Below are 27,274 nucleotides of genomic sequence, written 5' to 3'. Positions count from 1 at the left end.
TGCTTCGAGTGGAAAGGGTGGTACAACTGAAACTGATCTAATTGTTGGACAATTGCGTTCACCTTTCCCACGATAATAAACGTAGGCACGAACACGTACAATAAACAGTAAACAATAGAAAATGTCGGAAAAATAGGAACTTATGAACATTGCAAATGAGACAAAAAGTACGAGTAGAGAATCAGGTACTAAATCTAGCTTAATGTCTAAACAGATTGGCACAGAGGGGAAAAGGGGTCACAGATCCAAGAAGGATCGCTCTCTCACGCTATCACATAAATGCAGGAATCATAATTTTTGTTGGGAATTTATTCTTCTCGCGGTGGGTATGAGCCTTGATCTTGAAAATGCCCTAGAAGAAGACCTCTCTCGTGTTTCTTCAGATGATACTGCAATCCGACCTTTTGCTTCGCCTTGTACGGACAGAAGGGACATTTGAATTTAGGTTCGACACCGCACTCCAGATCCAGATGCCTTTTAATGCTACCTTTGTGCTTGTAACTCCTATTACACCTGAGGCAGGTGTACGGCTTGTGGTTCATAAGATTGCTCCGGTCTCTTCCATTGGCCAGGTAGTAACCTATTTGAACGAAAAAGCCTTTTAGTAAAATGGTTTAAGTAGGCCTCATTTTGCAATGAGGAACTACTGATCCTGTCTCTTTTCAGAGACAACATGATGTATCATTTGACTCTCCACACAGATAGGTGCTTTTATAGATAGAAATAGCAAGAAATCGTAGTTCATTGTAGCAAAATGGGGTACAATTAATCTTTTTTTTGCAGTATAAGGAACCAAAATTATTATTATTTTTTTTTTTTTAAGCACTTATTTGCATTTGAAAACTAAGGGCGGATGCTGTTCTATTTTTGGAAAATCGATTTTGGATTCTTCATCCGATTTTGGATTTTCATTTTTTTACTATTCAAGTTTAAAGTTTGCTCTTCAACTTTCATGCGCAGAGCTATACCTTCCGACCAAAGCTGTGTAGTAACCTGAGTAATGACTTCTTTAATAATCTAAAAAAAGCTATGGTGGAGGCTGACGCGTTTCTCAAACTGTCGCTTAGATAAATTACTTTTTCAATATTTAAATCATCAAAATAAAATTAATTATGAAAAATTTCAAGGATAAAAAATACCATATGTAACGTGAAAAATTTATTTTATTTAGATCGCGATTTAAAGTGATCAATAAAACATATCGAGCAAAGGAAAAACAAACACAAACATTTTTTGTTGAAGAGATTCCGTGGTTTTCAAATTTCTGCAATAACATATGTAGAAGGATACAATTTACATTGAAAATGTGAGGTAGGTATACAGGCTATGGCAACAATTACTAAGAAGAGAATTATTAACATCGTAAGTGGTTTTCTTATGACTTTACCTGACTGAAGGTATAAACAATACCACGGTACTTAATACTGCAATTGTAACTGTAAAATTAATTCTTTTAAACCTGATTTCTCTGGTTTCCTGAGATGCTTTAGAATTTTGATAACCATAAAGCCTTGGGCATTTGTCAAACTTATAAAACAAAAAAATATTGAGAAATCAATAGATACTTTGGTTCATGACAATTACTTCTATGAGTTACCTGTGAATGGCAGACAAGGAGTAAAAATCATCGAGTAAGGGCTCATTCAACGCTCCTGTGAAATTCAGCTTAAAGAAATGAATTCAAACGAATCAATAATTATTTCGATTATTATTACAAGAGAGAAAATCATGAGTAAAAAAATGTATACTGAGATAGGCATTATGCAATATTATCACTTGCAAAAATAAAATATCATCATGATAGTCAAATGATCTTTAGATGTGTGATATCACCGTGCCCCATTGTGATACGGCCCGCTCTGCCGCGTGCTTTAGTGAAGAACGCCGTAGGGACCTCCAGACGTTGCCACATTTCCTCCAATAAAAAACGAATTTGTAGGGAAAATTGTGAATATTTTTCTAAAAAAATTTCAGAGTATTTTGTTCGCATTTTAATCTATAGCACGTAAAAATTACATTAAAAAACTGCATGTATTTCTTAAAAAACGAACATTTTATCGCAAGAGGAGCTTTAGCAGTGTCTAAAGGCTCATTGGAAAACTTCTCTTGACACGGAGGGCTGCAGTTTCTTTACCTGAAAATTCGCTAATGCTGACTTTTGAATTCTGGGCGAACAAAAAAGAGCGGACCACATCATAATCCAGTAACACTGTGGTATGATGATCACGAAATATCATTTCGTGCCACTGATAATCATTTGAACATTTATTTTCAGGCTCAACGATAGTATTAAACGTAATATGGACACACTTTGTACACATCTATTAACCAACAGCAACAACCAACTGATCTTTTTTCCGTGAAAAAAATTCAGTCGATGGAAAATAATTACAGTTATCAACTTAAAATGAGGTTGACTGAAGTATCAATCGTGAATATTTCACCAGACAATTCCAGGAACGGAACCATAACGAAATATTGCAAAAACAACGACACAAAAAGAAAATTGAATATTTCTTTGGACTAAAAAATTTCCGAATCGTTCTTGTCCACAGCATTATATGCCGAGTTCATTGGGTATGATGGGAAAAGGGGACAAGATAATAAATATCAGGAAAATACTAAAGCTACTTTAAAATTAAAATAAATAACAAATGTACGCAAGAAATTGCAAAACGTTAATAATGCCGACTTGACGGAAAAATATGATGCAATTTTCTCGCAATTCTGTGAGCGATGTCATTAGACAAAATACTAATGTAAGGAGCAAACAATTTTGATAAAGAAGAAGGAATGGGTGGCATCGTGTAAAATTATCAAAATTAACATTTTCTACATTGTGCCTGAAATCGCATGAATAGAGAAATGAAATTACACAGGGAATACATGCGTTTCGAGTGTATTGTAAATGCTTTCTATTTGTTAAGGACAGGGTTAAAACTTTCCACGACTTTAAAAATTGTTTCACTTTTTAAGATTCTTCAAGGGATACCTACTTGACATGCATAGAAATTATTTTTATGAGGTATGTTAAGTGCGAGGTTCAAACTCCGCTGACAAAAAATAAGTGAACAAGCCAAACAATTCAAGAAAATTTCCTGAGTTTACATTCGGCGGTGAAATTCACTGGTTTTTCAAGCTTTTTTACACGTCACATTGTCATTAACTGATAAAAGATTAAAACACAATGCAGTCAAAATCAATCGAAAAATAATTCGGCCGCTTCAATACTGATTCGACTGAAAGATATGTAGGGACCAATTGAGAATCTTTTGGCCAAAATTAATTATTCACATGCGACAAGGGTGAAATAAGACGCTCCCAGTAAAAGACGATTAAAAATCGGACTGTCATGCCTGGTCTTAAGTAATTAGAAGAATGGTGGCTGATATCAACTCTAGATCTATATTTAAAGTTCAAAAACTAACAAAAAAGAAAGAGGAAGAACAAAAGAAAATAAATGAATGAATGAAAATAATAAAGGTGAAGAAAATTGAAATAACTATAGAACAACTATTATTATTTAAAAAAAAAAAAAAAAAAAAAAAAAAAAAAAAAAAAAAAAAAAACAGGACAAATCCCCCCGCGAAATTACAAGAAATTGAAAAAATAGATAAAATGTACAATTTTCCAACTTCCATAATATAATTCCGGAAGTTTCAAAGACGACTGACCCAGAGTATAGCCTCCTCTACAATTATGACCGAGCCATGTCATGACGTTCGTTGCAAAGAACCTGACAGTATAGAGTTTCAAAACGTAAATACGAAAATCTAGAAAACTGCCTGCAATATATGGGATAGGCAAAAAGCACCACCATCATCACTGAAAAATATTCCTTCCACATTCTTTACTTCGATTTTTCATCTACAGCTCTAAAAACATTACTCTTAACATTGAGTCTTGGGGCGGTATGCTTAGTCGTTCCTTAAACTACTCTTTTCCTTCGGAAGCTCCCTGCTTGGTTTACATAAGAGAGTTTTAAGGAAGCTTTTGGCATAAATCCGACAAGATTGAACGAAAAGTTGGATGGAAATTAAGTTGGACGCAAAAAAAATTTGATTCAATTACCGTTGCAGTGTGATTTCGTCATCAACCTGCGGTTCCCGAAGATACAGCTTCGGCTCATGTCGGTCGGAAGATTTCGCTCCAACTTTCCGTTCACTTTTTCATCAGATTGTCGTTATCTCTCGTCCGTATCAAACTATCCAACTTTTCCTTGTTCTCAAGTTGCATCCAAGAGTTGGATGAAAAGTTTGATGAGTGTGAATGGAGATGTTGCATGTGTGAGGAATTGGCGATTGGTTTGATGAGTGTGAATGGAGATGTTGTATGTGTGAGGAATTGGCGATTGGACTATCGATTCATACGTAAAAGTTCGCGAGAAACACGATGGTGCCACTGGTTTTCTCTGAAATCAACTCCCAAGCTCAAAAAAAGCTCTCAAGTTGAGGCCAAAATGGAGGGGATATCCCACGCTACCCTGAGAGTCCACCTCTACATCCAAGACAAACTCTCCATGCAAAGATAGGGAGCATACATTGACAGGGCTGCCACTTTATTTGGGGACTCTAAAACTGAAAACACGGCAACCCTGCTAATGTCTTTGCTCCCTATGTTTGCATGAAGAGTTTGTCTTGGATGTAGAGGTGCACTCTCAGGATAGCGTGGGATATTCCCTCCATTTTGGCCTCAACTTGAGAGCTTTTTTTGAGCTTGGGAGTTGATTTCAGAGAAAACCAGTAGCACCATCGTGTTTCTCGCGAACTTTTACGTGCGAATCAACAGTCAAATCGCAAACTCCTCATCCATGCAACATCTCTATTGGGCTTAAGAGTTAAACTTGGTTCATATCGGGGTTCAACGAAGGTTGTGCGGGTGCGTAGGCTGGACTTTACGGAGCATGTGCTCCACGTTGTTGGGATCGCTGAGCTTGGCCTGATCCCTAAGGTGTCTCTCGAGGTGATGCTTGAGGGTGATTTTTTGTTTGGCTTTGTAGGGGCAGAACTCGCACCAGAAGCGCGGCTCGACCCCACACTCGAAGCGCACGTGCTTGCTGAGGCTGTCCTTCCGCTTGTAGTGGCGCCCGCACTTGGGACACTGCAACTCGGAGCTCGGCGCCTCCGCCTGGGACCGAGAATCGAAAAAGTGCCGAAACTCCCCGTGAGCCGACTCATCTGCGAACATTACCAAGACAACATGTTACCAAAAGGAGGCTACTCTAACCGGAAACGGTCTCCCGAGCTAACCCCTATTATCATTGACCGGAGACAAGCAGAGACAAGAGACCCTCCACTGGTCTCTAGGCGATAGGTGGAAGCTATTACTTTCAGGGATTCAACAATTCCTTATGGACAATTATAAGGGAGCAACAGTCATCACTCTTTTTCGGCTGTTGACCTACCTACATGGTGAATGATGAGCTTCGGGTGACGTCAAGAGCCGAACAAGTTTCCCAAACTTCGACTTGTTTTGGCTTGATTGCAAAACGAAACTGCCAACACGTTGTTAAACATCAACCATGTAGGTAAGTCAACAGTAGAATGCTAGGTCCCGAAAGTAAAAGCTTCCACAATAGCTGCGATACGAGTGGAGGGTCTCTTGTCTCCGCAAGAGACCCTCTACCAGTATCTTGGTAATGGTGGAAGCTTATACTTTCGGGACTTCAGCATTCTGCTGTTGACTTACCTACATGGTTGATGTTTAACAACGTGTTGGCTGTTCCGTTTTCCAAAGAAGCCGAAGTTTGGAAAACTTGCTTGGCTCATGACGTCACCCGAAGCTCATCATCCACCATGTAGGTAAAATATTTATGAGATTTTACGAGGCAGTGACGGTTGTGCAAAAATATGAAACCAGGGTTGCCGCAAAATTTAGAAAATGAAATTCCCAGACATTTCCCTGATTTCCCTGACACTTTTGAGTAAGATTCCTTGGCAATTGAAATTACGGCATACGGCCAAAAAGACATAATTTGAAACGTTTCCAGGCGAAATTTGTTGTTCTAAACGTCAAATTCACTCTAGAAAGCTAATAAAGGTAAAAAATTTCCGAAACACCTTCGTCATTTTCCTTGACTTTTTAAAATTTCCTGGCATTTCCCGGTATATTCCCTGACCGTGTCGACCCCGTGAAACATTCATACGACCTGCACGTTCCTACGTCCAAATAAATACTGTCAGTCATCAATTTTCTGGAAATACATGGCACAAGGAAATGATTATTGGGCCAGCCTTCCGTAGTGTGTTGGATCTGGAAGACTTGAATTATAATTTATTTGACATAAAATAATAAATAAAGTTATTTTCCGGTCAACTGATAAGCATAATGAATAGAAAGGATTGTACAAAAGGCCTCCTGGATTTGATCCTCGAATGAAATAAGATAGGAGCTTTTACAAAGATGATTTTATTTGATTTACTCGTAAGGTACAAAATGGAATGGAATGGCACAATTTCATGAGAACTCGGACATCGTGACTTACACTTTTTTTACATAGATTTAGTAAATAACGAAACGAACAAAAAAATATATGCTCATACATAAAAGAAAAATCAACACAGCAAATCCCTTGTTGAATTGAGCTAATTGTAAGTACGGTAAGAAGATAGGCGGCAAGTATTTTTTTTTTTCAAGTATAGAACGTAAATGTTTGGTAACCATTATTACAATATAGGTAAAATTTTCTTAACATTTATGGTGGACTACGACCGAAAAGAAAATTATCTTGTATTTGATTCGTCGTTATACATTTGAATATATTTCACATCAAGATTCCAGAGGACATCTTGTTTAAAGATATTGAGTAATTGGCCCTCTTCACGATCAATTGTAGCCGAAGTTAACTTATTTATTCATTTTAAAAAATAAGTTCATGATGTTCATTGATCAATATGCTAAATGAATCTCAAAATAATCTTCAGCAACGTTTCACAAGCGTAACAGTTTAGACCGTTCAAAAGACTTGACAAAAATGAAAAATGAATGTAAACCAAAAATGAGTGCTGATAAACAGAACAAAAATGATACGAGAAAAAAATTGCTGTCATGCTGGCTTTACTTGAGTATGTGACAAGGACAAGAACTAAATTCACTAGAACTATATCGGATTTACAAAAATCTTACGGCCGAGAGTTACATATCTTCACCGCCGTAATAGCGAAGAGAGCAATAAGTGCATGCTGGGATGAACCTCGAGACACATAAAATCATGTGCTAACCATGGCTCATCTAGAAATGCCTTTACTGCTTCCATCGCTATCAGTGGCGGGGCGTGCTTTGCGATGTACCGATTGTTCTGCCATTTAAACTTATGGTAAAGAATCGATTATTGAGGTGTTCGCTGCGAACACCCTGATTATCGATCCTTTTCCATACGTTTAAATGGCATAACAATCGATATATCGCAAAACACGCCACGCCACTGATCGCTATCACGGCAGTACATTACTGAGGGATTTTCAAAATTGTATAAAATAACTTAAACATGACACGTAACAACGTAATATACTACCTGAATGAGGAAGAAACATACACAAATTTCATCATGAATGGAAAGGAGGGGGGGGTGTGTGTGTGTGTGTGTGTGTGATTATCAACAATTGTGTTATTAAAGCGACCGAAAAATATCAGATACCTGACTGGGCCAACGAACTGCCGGACAAGAGGTCGTTAAATGTCATCATTAAAATGGTATACGTGTTATTTTACCGAAGTAAAATTTACTGACATTCTAAAAGGGCGTTCATTTCCTTCCAACGTTATGCTACTTCAACACTGGAAAAAAAACACATTGGATCTAGAGTCCAGACTCTTAAAAACATCAACACAAAAAAATACTCTTGATTCAATCAGATTTAAGCTTAAATCAAGAACCAAGCCTCTTAATTTGAGCGTTTTTCCTTTTGATTTAAGCTTAAATCTGCTTGAATCAAGAGTCCTTCTTCTTGTCAATGTTTTCAAGAGTCTGGACTCGAGATCCAATGTGTTTTTTTCCAGTGAATGGCGTGAGAATACTGAATTAAAAAAAAGTATTCTGAATAAAAAATTTGAAGATTTCTTGAAAAGATTTTAAGATAATTTAAACAAATGAGGAATCCGAATTCCATGAGAAGATCGATACCCACGACAAAATTATTAATTTTTTTTATTTTAAATATGCGTAATCCCCTACGTTTTTCTATGAAAGCCACGCTTGTATCGACTTCATTAGCATTTTCTTCGATGGATGAATTTAGTCCGATAAAACATAATTCGTTCAGCTCATGGAATTTACTAATTGATCGACAATTTTACTATTCACCCCGCAAACCGTGAGCTTTGATTAAATGATACCTGAGGCTGACTCTTTGTTTGGCCTTGTACGAGCACATGTGGCATGGGAATTGCGGTTCCTTGCCGCATTCAAATTTCACGTGTCTCGTCAGGCTATCTTTCCATTTGTAAGACTTCCCACATTTATTTGGACAAGGGAATACAGGGGGCAGTATCCCTACTAGCTTGCGCTGCTGGGGTGCACCGGGGGTAGTAAAAGCTGTGAGAGTAGGTCTGTTCGTCGGCAAAGGCTGCAAGTCGACAGGTAAGTCAGAGTCACTTAGGTCTATTAGTTCTTCGATCATCATCACTTTTCTCTCCGTCTTTGCGTTTATCTCAGATTCCAGAGGATCTGAAAAGAAAGTTCAGCTTAATTTCTGATGAAAAAACTCAAAATTTGAAAGGCTGAGCAAAAGCTCCGAAATGGGTCAACAAACACTGCAGCATTTCCCTCGGATCGAGGATTCTCTCGATATGAAAAGCTTGGAGAAATGTGAGTTTTTCGTGAAAATAGTGACAATTCATTTGCAACAAAATTTAAAAAGGAAAACCAAAAGGTTTTTTTTGCAGAAAGGAATTTTGATAAAGCTGCAGTTATTGGGACTGTCGGAGGTAAAAAGAGGAAACAAAGAAAGAGTAACACGAATCTACTGAAAAAACTATACAAAAAGGAAACATGGTACTTCTTTCTTCGCTAAAACTAACACGGAGTATCAAAAAAACATTCAAAAACACGTAAAGAGGATAGAGAGCGAAATTAAATTGTTATTGTCAAGAAAAAACAAAATTAAAAAAAAACGCATTTAATTGGCACAATTCTGGAGGATAACTTATTTTTAGGGGGAACAATCGGATTTTGAGAAATCTTAATCTCAGAAGGATTTCAGTAAAAAAAATCCAATGACACGACAAAAAGATCATAAGTTCACTTTTCTTAAAATTTAAAATTGAATGTTTGTAAAGTTATGAATCTGACGAGAAATGTTTCAATTTTTTGGATTCGGTTTAAAACAAAAAGAAAAAGAAACGAAGAAGAAGAAATCGCTAAGCTCATACTCGACGCCGATGCTTCCTTAGGGCTCTAAAATCAATTTCTTTCGCACTTTAAGGTTAAATTTCTTCAATACATCGATACACACGTCGGACATTTTACGAAAATAAGTACTGGTTTTGCTGGGAATTTTCACAAAAATGAGTTCAATTTGTCATGGGATCTATTTACGAAGGCAACTTTGGAAAAAAAGTATATGTACTCAAATAATGTGATGTAAAACATGAGGCTTTTAGGGCCCAAAAGGGCAGCCAATCTTCCAAAATGACAAAAAACTAAAACTGCCAACTCCCATTAAAAACTCAAACCAAGTGGGTCAACAATATATATTTAAATGAGTGATGTCAGAGTGAGATTTATGTGAAAGACAAAGTTTAGGACGTACTTTAATGCATTTTGAAACGACAAGCATCAATAATGATAACAATAAGTAGCAATGGATAATTTGAGTTCATATGTTGGCTGCATGGTAAGTGAAACGTAGGTATGCTCTTCCTAAACTTTTCAGCTACTGATCTAGAAGCATAGTTGTTTCTAGATCCCTACGGCCAGAACTCGGTTTTCGCCTCCCGCCGCTAGAGCTGTGGCGCGAAATTTGAATTTCAACAACTTTGCAGTCTTGGTTGATAATAAGTATAACGGTCTGCTGTTGATACACACAAATTTATTGCAAGCAAATCCCTCAAAAATTAAAATCCATTAATTGCTTTTGGTGATGTGACTGTTTATTCATTTTCGTCAACAGCAGGTGGCCATATTTGTTCTCAGCCAAGACTGCAAAATTGTTGAAATTTAAGTTTCGCGGCACAGATCTAGCAGCGGGAACCGAAAGCCGAGTTCAGGCTGAAAGGGTCGGAAAGAGCATACCCAAGCAGAGGCAAGAGACCCTACACTCGTACCTCGGCTATCGTGGAAGCTTTTACTTTTGGGACTTCAGCAGGCTGATGTTTAACAACTGTTGGCAGTTTCGTTTTGCAAACAAACCAAAACAAGTCGAAATTTGGGGAACTTGTTTGGCTTATGACGTCACTCGAAGCTCATCATCCACCATGTAGGTAGGTCAACAGCCGAAAAAAGTGTGATGGCTGTTGCTCCCTTATAATTGTCCGTAGTGTTGAATCCCCGAAAGTAAAAGCTTCCACCTGTCGCCAAGAGGCCAGTGGAGGGTCTCTTGTCTCTGTACCCAAGTATCACTTACCATGGATTGGCTGCCTTTTTGGCCCTGAGAGCTCATCAAACCTGTCCTTCAAAATTACCGATATGTCCATACCAGAGACAAGAGACCCTACACTAGCCTCTTGGCGACAGGTGGAAGCTTTTACTTTCGGAGATTCAACAATTCCTTATGGACAATTATAAGGGAGCAACAGCCATCACGCTAATTTCGGCTGTTGACCTACCTACATGGTGGTGGTGGATGATGAGCTTCGGGTGACGCCCAAGTCTAGGCCAAACAAGTTTCCCAAACTTCGGCCATTTTCGGCTTGTTTGCAAAACGAAACTGCCAACACGTTGTTAAACATCAAACATGTAAGAAGTCAACAGTAGAATGCTGAAGTCCCGAAAGTAAAAGCTTCCACCATCGCCGAAGGTCCATACTGCTGTGCTAATGGCCTGGTTACACGATCAAATTCCCGTCAAATTCCGATCAAACTGATGACCAAGATGGCGGTCGAGAGTTATCTAGATTGATGAGTAAAATTAATTAAAACAGCGTGTTGATTGAAATAAGCATGAAATAAGCACGGTTGTGTGGAAATCAGATGAAGGATGAGCCCCACAGCTCCATCATCTACCATCAAATTTTTGCAGGCCGCAGAAATTTGATGGTAGATGGTGCGCACCAGTTACCATTTGATCGGAATTTGATGGGAATTTGAGCGTGTAACATGTGCTAGTTACACGCTCGAGGAAAAACGCCGATTGAACCTTCAAGCGTTGCCAAATTTCTCCTGCAAAATCACTAATTTTTAGGATTTTTTTCTAGAATATTTGTCTACCAAATTCTCAGGTAATTTTGTTTGTAATTTGATCTAAAACTTCTGAAAATTCCAAGGAAAAATATTCATAATTCTCTTCAAAAATAAACATTTTATCGAGGGAAATTTGACAACTCTCGAATGTTCATAAGGCGTTGTTCCTTAGCACGGTAGCATACTCTCTGCATCCACGTACATGAGCCCTGGATAGACGATCAAATTCCGAACCAATTCCGATCAAAGTAGACATGCTGATGACTGATGGTCACCATCTACCATCACATTTTGGCCGCACTATTTTGTTCAAAGTGAGATCAGAATGGAGTGCCACCATTCATCATTTCCTGCCACAGGCAACATTTCTGCCGAGTTCTCATTTTAAAACTAAGCAAAGAAATGAGTTTAAGACTGATGACTCCCGACACTTTGATGCTACTTTGATCGGAATTGGTTCGGGAATTACATCGTCTATCCAGGGCTTCGGGGCTGATCCTGATGGACAGGTGCTGGGTCGTGGGGTGTGCTAGTGATGCTTGGTGAGGTGTTTCTGGAGGGAGATCTTCTGCTTGGCCTTGTAGTCGCAGAGCGGGCACGGGAACTGGGGCTCGACGCCGCACTCGAGCTTGAGGTGCTTCTTCATGGACCTGAGGTGCTTGTAGCATCGCTCGCAGCGGGGACACGGGAATATCGGGTCGTCCGGGGAACAGTCGGCCAGGCTCTGCCGCTGTCGGGGCACTCCGTCCACCACGTTCCCCCAGTCCGCGAACGGCTGCCGCTCCGCCTTCAGGATCCCCGCGAAGCTCCGAGCAGTTTCAACTGAAACACGAATCAAACGTGGCCACCACACCATGCCGTTAATTCAACGTAATCTCTAAATCAATGATGTATGTATGTATGAGCCGCTTTTACGGCGCGCTAGGGCGCTCTGCGACGCCTACTCTCCACAGGAATCTGTCATGGTAGAGATCCTCCGGAAGCTGGCATCTCTCCATCTCTTCACGGATGCCCTCTACCCACCGTTTGGCTGGACGCCCTCTCCGTCGCCTACCTGGGGGGGACCCACTCCAACACCCTCTTCGGCAACCTGGTATCAACCTCTAAATCAATGATCCAAGCTCAAAACCTCCGGGTAGACTTTTGAAATTGATAGGTAGAGGAGAACTAATGCCGCAATCGCACGCTCAATTTAGCAGCTGAATGTGGAAGTCAACAGTCATCGCCCAACGGCTGAAATTTCGCAAATTCGAGTTATTTCATCCAGATGTGTGTCAAATCTACTCGAATAGCTCAAGGTTCTGTTACACGATCAAATTGAGCCATCAAACTGAAGCTCTGATTGGTGGAAAAAGACCTGAGGTGAGGATGCGACCGATGAGAGGCCCGATTTGATGGCTCAATTTGATCGTGTAACTGGACCTTCAGACAAATTCAACATTAGTCCGACGGTTGCTGAGAATCGTTGCTGAATTTTGCGCGTCACGCGCATCGGGCCGATGACTTCCCCATTCAAGCCGCATTCAGCTCTCACATTCAGCAAGTGATTGCGGCATCACTTCGGGAAGATGAGGTCCAGTTACACGATCAAATTGAGCCATCAAATTGGGCTTCTCATTGGTGGCATCCTCACCTCAGGTCTTTTTCCACCAATCAGAGCTTCAGTTTGATGGCTCAATTTGATTGCGTAACTGAACCTATAGGCACAAGTGGCGTTTGGGTGTCGCAGAACGTTAGAGTGCGCTGTAGAAGCGACTTTCATTTATGTGCAAATAGAGGAGACGGCGAGAAAATGGAGCAATCTTGTTGGTTGAACCGGGTGCGGTTGTAATGGACCGAGGGGAAAAATGATAGACAATCTATAGGGCCTCTAGTGGGTTGCCATCAGTTAATCTACTAATTATCTCCTTTCTCCATTGCAACCACTTGCTTCCACCTATAGGATCCCTCCATTTTCTATTTCTTTTCTTTGTACATCGCGCTGTCTATTGATCTCAACCATCAGCCCGCATAAATTTAAGAGCTCCAGATTTTTTTTTGAAAACAAAAAAAAAAAAACTTATCAGTGATCTGAATTACATAAAAAAAATCCAATTAACGGTTAATTTTTTTTTAGCTCCCGTTTCCGAAAGCCTTCGTACTTTCTTGGACAAGGGAAAGCAACTTTTTTCCAAGATTGCGAAATAGCCACAACAATTCTTTTTTTTGCGACCTGAACAAAATGCTGATTTTTCCAAGTAATCTTAAGGAAAATTGTTAAAACTTTCAATAAAAAATGTCCAACAGTTTCATGGAAAAATGAAAATAGGTTCTTCCACGGGGAAAAGGACCTTAGACTGTGGGAAAAATTTTTTCAAAGGCGTGAGTTTAATTGCTTTGGGTCAAAAATTTTAAATATTGACGGAATACCCTCCCTAAGTGTCCTAGGGAATCAGTTCCAGGTGGGATGGATCAGTTTTTTGTCAGTGTTTTGAATTGGCAATTTCGTGATTTTTCAAAACTGTGATTTCTAAATACTGATCTTCAAACCACAAAACTTAAAAGTATTTTGAGGCTTGTAAACATTTTGTGTCTTAAAATTTTTGCAGAACTTCCCTATTTACTCTTATATCAGTGACTCGATTTTTATTTCTTATACCTAAGGATACTCTTGCAAAAGGCGTAACGCGTAGTTACGTTCTTCCATCTGCGGACTGATTATTGAAATTGATGGACAAAGCGATGGACAAAGAAGACATAGGGAGTATGGAGCGATCTTATTGGTTGAAATGGGTGGTTCCTATCGACAAAGGAAGAAAATGATAGACTAACTGTCGGCTTTCTCGTGGGTTGCCGTTAGTTAGTCGATTACCTACCTCCTTTGTCCGTCGCAACGGCCCACTTCCACCAATAGGATCTCTCCATATCTCTCTTGTTTCCTTTGTCTATCAATTTCAATAATCGATCCGCTGCGGGTCGGTTCTTGAATCGTTATCGAATGATCCTAATTGATAAATCCCCATCTTATCAATGCATTTTATCGATCAAGGTCATTCGATATCGATTCTACAATCGAACCGTAGAGAAATTCATTTTTTGGTTTTTTAATTTCCGAAAAACCTATTGAAACCACCGCTTTCTTTATCAACGTCGTTTTTCGACTAATGATGATAGTTGATGAGTGTTGCGTAGAGAAATCTGAGCCTAATTTGACTTTGATTTAGGGCTGGACACACGTTTAAAGTAAAGCTTCAAAGTGGTGTCTGTTTAGCCAAGTGTTGCCATCGATTACCTTCAAAGGAGAGCGGACCGTTCAGGTCTCGATACACGATCAAATTCTCGGACCAATTACCATCAAAGTTTCGGAAGTCATCAGTCTAAAAATCATTAATTTGCTTAATTTTAAAATAAAAACTTCGAAGAAATGTTTCCTGTGGCAGGAAATGATGAATGGTGGCACTCCATTCTGATCAAAATTTGACGGCCAGTCCAAGTTTGATCAAAGAGGACTGTTGTATGGTGACCATCAGTCATCAGGTGGTCTACTTTGATCAGAATTGGTTCGGAAATTGATCGTGTATCCAGACCTTTCTATTTCGACGCATCGATGTGCAACACTTGACTAGACAGACACCATTATGAAGCTTCACTTTGAGCTTGCTTTGCAAACTGCTAAAGCCAACATTCATCAGTCATTGCTAAGCCTTGCGAAAGCCCATCAAGTTTTCATCAATAAACAACAGGTGAAAAAGAAATATGTTGACCCGCGATGTTCCCGCGCAACATACATTTGCCATTAAAATTATTTCACTCGCAGCTTTTCATGAACGGGTATATGAAGAGTTTTGCTGCTAAATAAGGGTACACAACGTGAACGTCCAGGGTGCAACTCATTCATTTCACTCGTATAGACTTTGCTTCTACGACTTCATTAACCTTTCAGTTTAGGAGAAATTTATATTCATGAATTCCTGGATTGATTTTTAAATTAACCTTAGGCAGAATTTGATTATTTGAGGGATTGTTTTTAGAGAGAAAAAGAAAAAAACGGATGCAGATCTAATGATCAAAGATAAAAATCTAATTGATAATATAATAAATGACACTTGTAATCACATAAGTTTCACGTAAATTTACAATTGGCTACATTACTAGCTATCGATTAAGTTTATATTTTACAGAGCATTTGTTTTTAAATGATAGCGTATAGTTAATGAGCACTAATGTAGCCCTCATGGCAAATAATAAAGCTACTTAAGCGACTGAGGTTTATGAAAACGACGGAAATTCTTACGGGGAAAATGTTTTGATCATAAAAAAGATGTGGGAAAAAGAAAGAAAGAAGATAAATTAAAGTAGAAAAAATGAGGCAAGAAAAAAAAATGTTCTCCCACGCTTTGGAGATGTATAATATCACTGCTGCATCAAGTGAGGTCTTATCGTTCTTTCTGTATGAAAGTTTCAGTCTTTTGAAAATTGTGTAAAAGTCACATTGATAGAGGAAAAACAAGAAACAAAAATAATTTTAAAACAAAAGTTTTAGAGTACACGTGTTGTAAAAACCAGACATCTTAACGATTAGACAGATGATTCCGGTAGAATTTAAAAAGTCATCGGATACGACAGTTGATTAACAATATTAGGTCAAGTTGAGCGAAAGGAAATCTATTCGAACTTTCCAAAATCAATAATATGGTTCAGACCATTGAAAATATGGTTTTTGTTCCATTTTTAAGTTTTTTTTTCTATGAGAATGTGAACTTTTTACCAACACCGCCACCGTAAAAGAGTGAGGTTCATGTCATTCCACTTCTTCTTTTTTTTTTTTGGTCGTCAACTTTTTAGGGGAGTTTTTTAGGATTGGGCCGGGGTGGCTACCGCCACCTAGAATTTACTGAGCTCCTTGCGCAAAATTCAGGCATCGGGCCGAATGTTTCCACATTCAGCGAACGATTCCGGCTTAACGCGCCCCCGGTTGAAAAATGTCGAGAATCCTCTTCATCAAATCTTTCCGTATAGGTATGATCTATCAGATAGTTGGGCCCTGTTACTTAGATCGATCAGATTATAGCAAGCCGGATCTAAAATACCCGTATTGGTGAGGGTAGGGCTAACTGAAGCTGTTCGGGTGTAATTTCTTGACGTGTCGGGTGAGGCAGTGATTGTATCTGGTTCTGTAGTGGCAGTGAGGGCAGGCTAGATGGGGTTCTGCGTCGCAACCGATGCGCATGTGGAGCCGGCGACTCTGCTCCCACTTGTACACGCGGCCACACTTGGGGCACGAAAATCCCCCGCGCCCTCCATCAGGGTCGCTCGCTCCCAGGAGCCGCGTCGACACCGACAACCCTGAAAGGAAAACTCCACATGTAATCAAAGAAATCCTCATACATATTTACAGGGTTGCCACAAAATTTAGTAAATAAACTTCTCTGACACATTTCGTCTCATTCTGGCCAAAGTATCACAAGCCTTATGCGACGTTTCAACATTTCCGCCACCATTTCATGTTTTGACAGGGAAATGGAGATGTTGCATGTGTGAGAAATTTGCAATTTGACTAATGATTCTTATGTAAAAGTATGCGAGAGACACGATGGTACCACTGGTTTTCTCTGAAATTAACTCCCAAGCTCAAAAAAAGCTCTCAAGCCGAGGCCAAAATGGAGGGGATATCCCACACTATCCTAAGAGTCCACGCCTTCATCAAGACAAACTCTCCATGCAAAGATAGGGAGCAAATACATTAGCAGGGTTGCCGTGTTTTCAGTTTTAGAGTCCTCAAATGAAGTGGCAGCCCTGTCAATGTATTGCTATCTTTGCATGGAGAGTTTGTCTTGATGTAGACGTGGACTCTCAGGATAGCGTAGGATATCCCTTCCATTTTGGCTTCAACTTGAGAGCTTTTTTTGAGCTTGGGAGTTGATTTCAGAGAAAACCAGTGGCACCATCGTGTTTCTCGCGAACTTTTACATAAGAATCAATAGTCAAATCGCAAATTCCTCACACATGCAACAGCGACATCTACATTGTTGGTTGAATTTGTTTGGAAAGTTCACTGAATTTTACCGGGAGCACAAAGAAAATTCAGTGAAATTTTTGGACAGTTTCGTTGAAAAATTTCTCTGTAAAAAAATAAAATGGCGGCGGAAAGTTTGAAACGTCGCATGGCGCATGTGATACTTTGGCCAAAGGGTGATGCTTTGGATAAAATTTCCTTACAATTGAGGATATGCCAGATGGTTAAAAATAAATAATTTTAAGTAGTTTTCAGATAAAATTTGTTGTTCGAAACATCAAACCCATTCTAGAAAGCAAGTAAAGGTGAATTCATTTTTTCCCTGACATTTCTCGGTATGCCCTAACTGTGGCAGCCCCGTGTATTAAAAGCAGGCTTATTGACAGATGCAGAAAGTAAGTTCCGTAAAGGAATGGACCACTAGGCAAATGAAGTACGAATTTAAACATTCAGGTATAAGTTCTCGCAACTAGAAGTTCTGAAATTGACTCTTAAACTAGGATTTCGACGAGTTCATTAAGCACTGCTTTTAATTAATGGTTTGAGCAATGGGTGGCTTAAGCTGGCAGTTTGACATTTTTACTCTGCCCATGACGGAAAGACAATAAAAAACATTACGCTTGTTCGATGGAAGTTATGATAAAAAATTAATTGTTTTGCTCTCCAAGCGTTAAAAAGCTTTGACATTGAATAAAAAAATTACGCACATTCAAATAGCAAAATAGTGTTCCAAAAGAAGCTAATCAATTCAGTTTATACCTTTTACCTCTTGTTCGGTACCATCAAATGTGAACCAATTAAGAGCTTCAATTAGTTCTGAAGTGATCTGAATAAGTGATGATGACCCAGGCTTCCAGAGGAAGGATTGAACCTTAAATATTTAGTTTGCCGCCTTTTGAGCCGATTATTCGCTTGAGCTAACCATTCTTTAATGATTTCAATTATTTTGTAACTGCCAAGACAAGGTGGCCGAAACCCTTTTAATCTCACGACATCTGCAAAACAGTGATCAAACAAAAACTTCAGTATAGAGGTGAACATCGCAAAGAAAGTGAGACCGTATGAGTCATTGAGAAGATATTGTGCAGATCCATAAAATAAGACAATTATGTTCATTCATATATTGCGTCACACCGAATTTCAAAAAGAAAAGAAAAGTAGAGCCTCTCATTATGTCAATATCAATACTACTATAATGTGCGTCCTTTTCTGGTTACAGGGAAATCATTTTGGTGTGGTATTTTTCATTTTCTTTTTGGAGAAAAATCCGATCAGTTTCTAAACACTACATCCAACGAAACTTTTTTTTGAAAACTGTAAAGACAATAGTCAGTCCTAAGATAAATCATTCAGTTTAGTGATGCTTAGAGACATCTGAGGTATTCCCTGTCATAAAAGCAATAATAAAGAATGTAATATTCATCCTACAGTTTTAAAAATTGACGAATGATTCATTATTGAGCAAGCGCGTCGATGGACCACGGTGAGCAGAGAGGAACGAAGCCACATCAGCTATTGCCAAATTTAACTGGGCGATTTGAATTTTTTAATGAGTACGGTTGTGCGGATTTTTGTGAAAATGTCGGTGAATTTTACGCACAATACGAAGCAAATTGCTTAAAATTTGTCCTAGGAATCCGCACAAACGTTCTCTTTTAAAAAATTGAATTGCCCAATTGAAGTTTATGGCTGATGTGGCTTGATTCCTTTCTGCAAAACGCGGTCCATATATCTGCCACATGGTATGATCTTTTAAGAACAGTCTAGAGACTAAGACCTGTTAAGCCCGTATCAGACGATCAAAGTAGAGGCTTCAAAGAGACTCATCGATTGCCCCGACTTAAACCGCTGGCCAATGAGAGGGCCAGGAAAGGCATCGATGAACCTCCTTGAAGCCTCTACTTGATACGGGCTTTATAATTTAACTAGGGGCCCTGCCCCCTGACCGCTACGCGGCCCAACCCCCGGGAGGGCGCCTCGCGCCCTCAGGCCCGCTTCGCGGGCCCTATACGCATATGTATGGGCAAAAATGCTCTTCCATTTTAATACACCATTTTGTGTTCGAGCTGCATCGATTTCAAACTTTTCGACGTAACACTAAGATTTGTAAATGATGAGGAATAACTGGATGTACATAATTTCACAGTCCACTTACTGGAGAAATTTCCATTTATTCTGTTATTTTTAAATACTTAATTTAAAAAGAAAAAAAATCGGATTTCGACCGTTAAGAGTTAATAATATTTGGTCCGTCCCGACGCGACGCAGCGCCTGCCTGCTCACTTTGTATCTGCTGTTTATCTGCTGTAAATATTAATAGAAATTCAGCAATCAAGTAAATTGACCAATGCCACAAATCGAAGCCGGAAGAATGCAGGAAAAATTGAGTTAAACCTCATACCTTGGACCTTGAACCTTGAACCCTGAGCGATGCACCGTTCCTCAACTCTTCGAATGAGGAGCCCTTCACGAGCTTTTCCATTGTTTTATTGTTTATTCGAGTCACTCAGGTAGAATCCCACACCTTGACGTTTCTAGCGGAAACGACATATCTCTCACGCTATTAACATTGGACTTAAGTGACATGAGCTTTAAAAGCTCCACAACATTAAAAGTTCCGGGTTTCATAATTTTTTGCACATCTACATCTACTAAAGATGACATACATGTAAAGATCATCCTTATCGGTCCGGCAGTTCGTCAGAAATAGTGCTTCCAAGATTTTGCTTGTAGCCGTATAATATAGAAACATTACCGATCATTCCGGAGGTGATATAAGATCAGCTGATTTTCAGCATATAATTACCAAAAATTAGATCCTTAAGAAGGAGATCTTCCATGGCCATTTTGTTGTTCCTTTGTCCCTTCCAACTGAAATCGTGGGCCAAGTCATCAGTCATAAGTTGCCGACAAATATCAGTGATGGTTTTTTTGAAGTTTTTTCTTCCAGAAAGTGACAGCTCTTTTACCTAAGCACAGAAACAAAGAGTTTCTTTCCAGTAAAAACCTTTCGCGCTATGTTGTGTAGGCTGAAAAAATGTTTTCAACTGTAGAAAATTGGTTTGTTTGTGTGTGAGGGTGTGTGTGTGGGGGGGAGGGGGTTGCGGTAAAACAAATAAATAAAACTTCATCCTCCGTTATTTTGAACTATATGCAGGGGACGTCCGCCATTCTTCTTTCGTTAGTTTCTAGGGCTCGATGAAGCTTCAAATGGCTAAAACGATTATGAATTGATCTTCCAGTGACTGTTGCTATAAATGGGCTTTATCTTCTTTGATAGTTGCTGTAAGAACATGTTCTTGAAATAGGTCTTACTATAATTTCACAATTCTAAAGTTTTAAACGTCAACACTGAGGTCCTAGCGCAACTGGCTGGTTTAAGTATCGGCGCGTACAGAGAGCTTTTATGATGACACTTACGATTTGAGCACGGAAAGAGTAATCCGATAGATTGACTTCAAACTGACGTAGGTCATCGTGAGAGGTCAGCGGTAGGTAGGTCCTCATTAAACTCATTCCATTGTCGGCTAAACCTTGCAGTTTATCCAGAGTTCTTTCATCCAGCACAACAGGCGAGTTGTACCGCATTAGCAGAGAGGTTGACGGTGCTATCACTGGAAAGAAAGTGAAATTCACTAAATTAATTGCCTTTTTCGAAATCGAGAGATTTGAGAAACATCGCGTAGCCTCACATTGTACTATGCTTTGGCGGTTTCACGCACTTTTTTATAATCTCTTGATGGTAACTAAACACACTTCTGCTTATAATTAAAGACGTCCCTTTTATTCAATAATTTCATTATTTGCCTCTAGGATAGTATGCGCGTGAAATTCTTCCGTCGCTACCCTAAATTTTATGAGCTACCATGGCTGGAAAGTCTAAAGTTCACAAGTCACCTGTGATCATTATTCGAAGCCTTGAAGGTTTTTGACACACAGACAGTGGTAATTTCTGCAAATCAGTGACACTGGGTTCTATTCATGTGGACGTACATGTGCTAGAAGAAAGTATGTACATAGGGCTTGCATGCGACATTGCAACATAGTTCCTTTTAGAATAAACATGTCCATTTAAATTAATGTAGAAAGATCGATAATCATCAAAACAGGCTGCTTCATCGTAATGGCGACCCTCGTTAAGTTGGTAACACTGTTTTGCTTCTAGTTAGATGACTAAAATTTGCAATAAAGAACCATCATTCCTGGCTGATTTGAGAATTTTTTTTAGCTTTGAAAGCGGTGAGAAAAGCAAGTTCCAGCAACTACTGCTCGCATGTACTTGGAACGGGGGGGGGGGGGGGGGCAGCCCCTCCCTCTGATTTGAAAATTAACATATGTACCTACCATTAGATTTCGGTGCAGATAGAGCTTTTATAGATGAGCTTTTACAGATTTTACAGTGATTCCTTATTGCAAAAAATTCAGTCCAAATGCGCATAGTGAATCAATCCCTGACCTACCGCTATAAACACTCGAGGAATCGCCCCCCCCCCCCCCCCAATCATTCAATACTGGATTAATTAATTAAATACTGCGTATCTTTTAAAAAATATAATACAAGAAATCAACCCAATTATTTGTCTCTTTAATGTTTCTGTAATTGTCGCGGAATTATGTTAACTCATTCAAAAATATTCGCACAAAGTTGCCAAAAGATATTATGATTAGTTTTCTTTAATAAAACAAGGAAAAAAAGAAAAAACTTAGACAAAAAATAATAAGTAAGAAATTAACATGAAAGTAAAAATAATAATGATAATAATAGGAGATTTTTAAACGTTGCAATGGAGGCAGGCATTTTCCGACCGTTACCATCGATATGCAATTATTCAATTAATTTATTTGATGTTTACTTACGTTTAATTTGGTTAAAAGAAGGAGAGAGGAGAATGAACGGGACGACACTAGAAATTTTTAACAATTTTATGCTTAACTCCAACTAACAGCAAAGGAATTTTTTAAAATAATATAATATATGTATAAAAAAGTATAAAATTTATAAGCAAAATGTAGCAAAAATGATTCATATATTCAACAAAACAAAGACAATTTAGATTTTAAATGAAAAAGATTCAAAAGGCCAATATTACTTTCATAGTACTAAATATTAAATGCAATTGCGTCAGTTTGTACAGACCAAAAGGATCATGATTCAGATCCTAATGAAAGGTTATGCGGAAATTACTAAACTATCCCAATCACTTAATATTTTGAGGCACATATTCTTCAAACACTTAAAAAACTTTCAAACAAAAACGTAAATTAGTTATAATCAACGTGAAAAATAAAGTGATTTATAAAAATAAAAAACAGAGCTTTTTTATACAACAATAATTATAAATATGAGAGAGTTTAAGGCTGAATAAGGTCATATAGAAGATTAGGCCAGTTAACTTATTTGTACATGCATTTCGTGATAACGACCAGATTTACATGTAAGAAACGTCAAGAAATCGATGAGAACTGTAAGACATATTCAAACAATTTAAAAAGTCATGAGAAAAGGCTTAGAGATTACTTTTTAATACCATCGATTTTGCTACCAGGTTCTCCGACGACTTGTGGAAATCTTCCGATGGTCAACATCTCATCTTTTCCATTGAGAAAGAAAAATAACTTCAAAAAATTGAAAAACAAAAAACCATATCCTAGGATTTTCTCAATTTAGTTACTTAAAATGTTCGCATTTTGCCTCGGATACGTTTCAATTACAACCCCGGACCAATCGCGAATCGGCCAAACTCTTTTCCCTCCATCTAACTCCATCATAAAAAATCGATTCTTGCCAAAACAGGCTACTTCTGACTGGATAGATAAATATCGATTATTTTATATACATTAAAACGGACGGAGCCCAGAGTTGCCAAATCTTATCCGGGCAACCCGCGACTATCTTTGGCAAGCGTAGCGATTCTCCCGAGTTAGCAGCAATGCTGCATTCCTTTAATTTAAATTTATTGAAACGATTTATATCGATCGAAGCGAGTAGCGTCATACGCCATCGATATTTACCGCAGAACTAAATGGAACAAAAATAGAATTGCAAACTTGCAAAAATTGCGATTGTTCGTGGTTGGATCGAAACGCGGCCTAACAAGAAAAAATTTTAAAAAAATGAAAAAAAAATGAAAAGTTTTAAAACAACGTAATTGCCCGAAAATGAGATGTAAGGCAATATGTTTTGCCTCTGATCGTCCTAAGGTGCGTGAGTTCACGGGCAGGTCAGTTACCTTAAAGTTTTTTTAAAATTTCAATATTGCACACGGAACTGTTAAAACCACCAGAACAAGCGAAAACATGCGACCTACTAGAATTTTTACAAACAAACGTATGTTCGTTCTCGTGCACGTGATTCCAGATTTTCGTTATCTCATTTTTTCTGGTACGTTTTTGATTTTGCCGAAGTGAAGGGTGCAATTACTTCCAGGATTGTGAGCTTTTCATGATGCTACCAACCCTGAACAAGGTCCACAAATAAATCAGCGGCTGATTTATTAAAATTGATAGACACAGCTATGGACAAAAAGGGCATAGGGAATAAAGAGCGGTCCTATTGGTTGACACGAATGGTTGTTATGGATTAATTGGGAAAATGATGCACTGGAAAACAAACACATTGGATCTCTAGTCCTGACTCTTGAAAACATCGACAAGAAAAAATACTCTCGATTCAATCAGATTTAAGCTTAAATCAAGAACCAAGCCTCTTAATTTGAGCGGATTTCCTTATGATTTAAGCTTAAATCTGATTGAATCAAGAGTCCTTTTTCTTGTCGATTTTTTCAAGAGTCTGGACTCTCGATCCAATGTGTTTGTTTGTTTGTTTGTTTTTTTTTTTTTTTTTTTTTTCCTTCCAGTGATAGGGTCGCTTAATTTTCAGTTTGTTTTTTTTCCCCATCAATTTCAAAAATCAGCCCGCAGGAGGGGTAAAGGGAAAGAGGAGAAAAAGAACAAAGTAAAGAGAAAAGAACAACATGGACTCGAGATTTGGAACTCTACTGCGTTCTGCTCCTTTTTTCGTGAGCACTCTCCTTGGCAGCGATGAGCAAACTTCGGAGAATATTACACGACACGGAGTCATTTCCGTCCGAGTCGGAGCCATCGTCCTCCACTTCCTCGATCTTCACGTCTACCGGCTCAGTCTTGATCCTCACCAACTCTGAAACATTTCCGAAAAACCCATTATGCACTCAAAAAGCTTCCGATTTCCGGCAACATGCACAAAGAGAGCGAGTTTTGTCAAAAACAACATACACGGGTTGAACGGCTAGACTGCGATAGCGTGTTCTGTGGGGCAGAGTAAGAATGGAGATGTTGCATGTGTGAGGAATTTGCGATTTGACTGTTGATTTTTATGTAAAAGTTCGCGAGAGACACGATGTTACTACTGGTTTTCTCTGAAATCATCTCCTAAGCTCAAAAACAGCTCTCAAGTTGAGGCCAAAATGGAGGGGATATCCCACGCTATCCTGAGAGTCCACCTCTACATCAAAACAAACTCTCCATGCAAAGATAGGGAGAAAATACATTGACAGGGCTGCCACCTTATTTGGGGACTCTAAAACTGAAAACACGGCACCACTGGTAATCTATTTGCTCCCTATCTTTGTATGGAGAGTTTGTTTTGATGTAGAAGTGGACTCTCAGGATAGCGTGGGATATCCCCTCCATTTTGGCCCATAGAGTACATAGAGTCGTAATGTAAATGGGAGAGCTGGCACCATGTTCTGCTCGACGAATTCCGATAGCCCGGTGTGCGCCGAGTTCGGGTCGCTTTTTCGATACATTTTCGATCCAAAATGGCGGTGTGGAATACGTGGTAATTCCTAATGCCGCAATCAGACGCTGAATTTAGCACCTGAATGTGGAAGTCAACAGTCATCGCCCAACGGTTAAAATTTAGCAAATTCGAGTTATTTTCATCCAGGTGTGTGTTAAATCTACTCGAATAGTTCAGACAAATTCAAAATTGGTCCGATGGTTGCTGAGAATCGTTGCTGAATTTTGCGCGTGCCGCGCAAAATTCAGGCATCGGGCCGATGACTTCCACATTCAAGCCACATTCAGCTCCCACATTCAGCGTGTGATTGCGGTGTATCTCCTTTGTTGTTGTTGTCATCGGATGGCCGGGTATCCGTGTATCGCAAACAATCGATTATGTATCGAAAAAGTGACCCGGCGTCACACCGAAGTCTCGGAATTCGGGACATGGAAAATGCTTAAAAGTGGAGCCAGCTCTCCCACTTACATTACGACTCTACGCACTCTATGCTTTGGCCTCAACTTGAGAGCTGTTTTTGAGCTTGGGAGATGATTTCAGAGAAAACCAATAGCACCATCGTGTTTCTCGCGAACTTTTACTCAAGAATCAACAGTCAAATCGCAAATTCCTCGCACATGCAACATCTCCATTTTTTCTGTGTAAAGTTACTTCAAAAAAGGCCCCCAGTCGGAGCCACGGTCCCGAAAGTTCTGGGAAAATTAGTATTTTCTTAATTTTGTCAATGATTATGGACCAAAACTCAACCCCTCCAAAGCTGGTTGGACCAAAGATATGACGAACTCACACATGGGCATTTCAAAAGACTGACTTCGTATCCTTTCTTTATCGTGGCCTCTTAAATTGAACTGGAATAATGCAAGAGAAATTGGGCACGTGCGCCGAGGTTTAGTTACGGGTTAATAAGTATACACCGCATCATATAATTTTGCCAATCCGTCACCAAATTCATTCATTATACCGGTAGCGTGATCAGTAATTTCGCGTTTTTTGCCCTTTCATTTTTGGTGGACTCTCTTTCAGGCAAGGAGCAGGGTGGCTCAATTCAATTTTGCAACCTCAGAGTAGCTGTGTTTAGTGCAGATAGTAAGCAATCTGTACATTGTACAATCTGTACATGTTTGAGAGAAGGCAGAGGTGAAGTTCGAATTAGTTAATTTCATATTTACAAAAAAAGACTGTGAATTATCAGTCGGAAGCAAATCCATTATAATGTTCATCAAGAAAAGAATTAAAGCAGATACGAACACCAGGAAATTCAAAACCACTATGAGAAAAAATGTACGGATACATCGATACATCAAAATAGAGAATGTGATGAGAATGCTTGATTACACTTACGAGATGGACATATGGACGAGGTCCTGTTTGACGCAACTGACCGCAGTGCTCATTGAAACATTCAAGGTTACAGGGATTCAATTTTTCATTGATTGAACTGATGTTGATGATTCCATTGAATGAGAAAGTTCATTTGAACAAGCATAGAAAGACTCAACCGTTCCAACTTACCGGATACAAGATTTCAGTGTCCACTCATTTCCTTATAAAGTTCAGTGAAAATAAAAATGCACGAGCAAATACGGCACTATTGAACACTAAAGCGTGATGCGAGAGCAGACTTTTTTGGAGGACCGCAATCTTTTCTATTTTGACCTATGTGGCAAAACAGATTTATAGTAATGAATCGACTTGATGCGCAGATTCTAGACTCCGCGCGTCGCGCAGCCGTGTAATTGACCTGATCAGGTCGATTTTGGACGATTGGGTAGTAGATTCGGTCGCAAACACGTCCAAGCATCCAACCTCTCAGAAAAGGCTCGAATTTTGTGCGGCGGAGTTCACTGCAATGTGCACATCTAAATGTGCTTTCAATTCTTCATTCGAACTTCGAAGACATCTCTTGGGCATGGATAACTAGTTGCTCAACAAATCATGCTCAGCACACCGCCGTTTGAAGTCAAAGGCACAAAACACTGGGAAAAAAAACAAATTGGATCCAGAGTCCAGACTCTTAAAAACATGGACAAGAGAAAATACTCTTAATTCAATCGGATTTTTGCTTAAATCAAGAACCAAGCCTCTTACTTTGAGCGGATTCCCTTTTGATTTAAGCAAAAATCTGATTGAATCAGGAGTATTTTTTCTTGTCAATGTTTTCA

At 39.0% G+C, this 27,274-nt stretch overlaps 3 protein-coding genes across 5 annotated transcripts in view; all 3 read right to left on the bottom strand.

Annotated features, from left to right (window-relative positions):
• Positions 1 to 27,274, bottom strand: part of LOC109041050 (uncharacterized) — a 146,427-nt gene that overhangs the window by 15,560 nt on the left and 103,593 nt on the right. The window lies entirely within an intron of this gene.
• On the bottom strand, positions 10,552 to 12,827 carry LOC109041052 (uncharacterized). Its single transcript, XM_072299710.1, has one exon. It carries the CDS (start codon positions 12,191 to 12,193, stop codon positions 11,867 to 11,869), a length of 327 nt encoding a protein of 108 aa, XP_072155811.1. The 5' UTR covers positions 12,194 to 12,827; the 3' UTR covers positions 10,552 to 11,866.
• Positions 15,375 to 27,241, bottom strand: LOC109041070 (uncharacterized). 3 transcript variants are annotated; one of them, XR_011899757.1, is made up of 5 exons: positions 26,625 to 27,241; positions 20,753 to 24,491; positions 20,139 to 20,301; positions 18,092 to 18,327; positions 15,375 to 16,662 (listed from the first exon to the last, which is right to left on the bottom strand). XR_011899757.1 is itself a non-coding variant. In XM_019057236.2 (4 exons), the coding sequence occupies exons 1-3, from the start codon at positions 20,918 to 20,920 to the stop codon at positions 18,143 to 18,145; spliced, it is 516 nt and encodes a 171-aa protein (XP_018912781.2). In that variant the 5' UTR covers positions 20,921 to 25,285; the 3' UTR covers positions 15,375 to 16,662; positions 18,099 to 18,142. The 3 variants fall into 3 exon arrangements, 1 of the variants encoding a protein (XP_018912781.2); XR_002009921.2 differs by lacking the exon at positions 26,625 to 27,241 and having other exon boundaries at positions 20,753 to 25,271; XM_019057236.2 differs by lacking the exon at positions 26,625 to 27,241 and having other exon boundaries at positions 18,099 to 18,327; positions 20,753 to 25,285.

This window comes from Bemisia tabaci, chromosome 1 (genome assembly GCF_918797505.1).
Source record: "Bemisia tabaci chromosome 1, PGI_BMITA_v3".
In the NCBI taxonomy this organism is placed as follows: domain Eukaryota; kingdom Metazoa; phylum Arthropoda; class Insecta; order Hemiptera; family Aleyrodidae; genus Bemisia; species Bemisia tabaci.
This window is presented reverse-complemented; position numbering and strand designations above follow the sequence as displayed.

What these genes read in the sequence shown, in the direction of transcription:
- LOC109041052 (XM_072299710.1), bottom strand. Translation starts at nt 12,193, where the DNA reads ATGGTGTGGTGGCCACGTTTGATTCGTGTTTCAGTTGAAACTGCTCGG.
- LOC109041070 (XM_019057236.2), bottom strand. Translation starts at nt 20,920, where the DNA reads ATGCGGTACAACTCGCCTGTTGTGCTGGATGAAAGAACTCTGGATAAA. An exon ending in ACTCTTTCCGTGCTCAAATC is followed by an intron (nt 20,302 to 20,752) that starts GTAAGTGTCATC and finishes TTCTGTGCTTAG; the next exon opens with GTAAAAGAGCTGTCACTTTC. An exon ending in TCTTAAGGATCTAATTTTTG is followed by an intron (nt 18,328 to 20,138) that starts GTAATTATATGC and finishes ACTGTTTTGCAG; the next exon opens with ATGTCGTGAGATTAAAAGGG.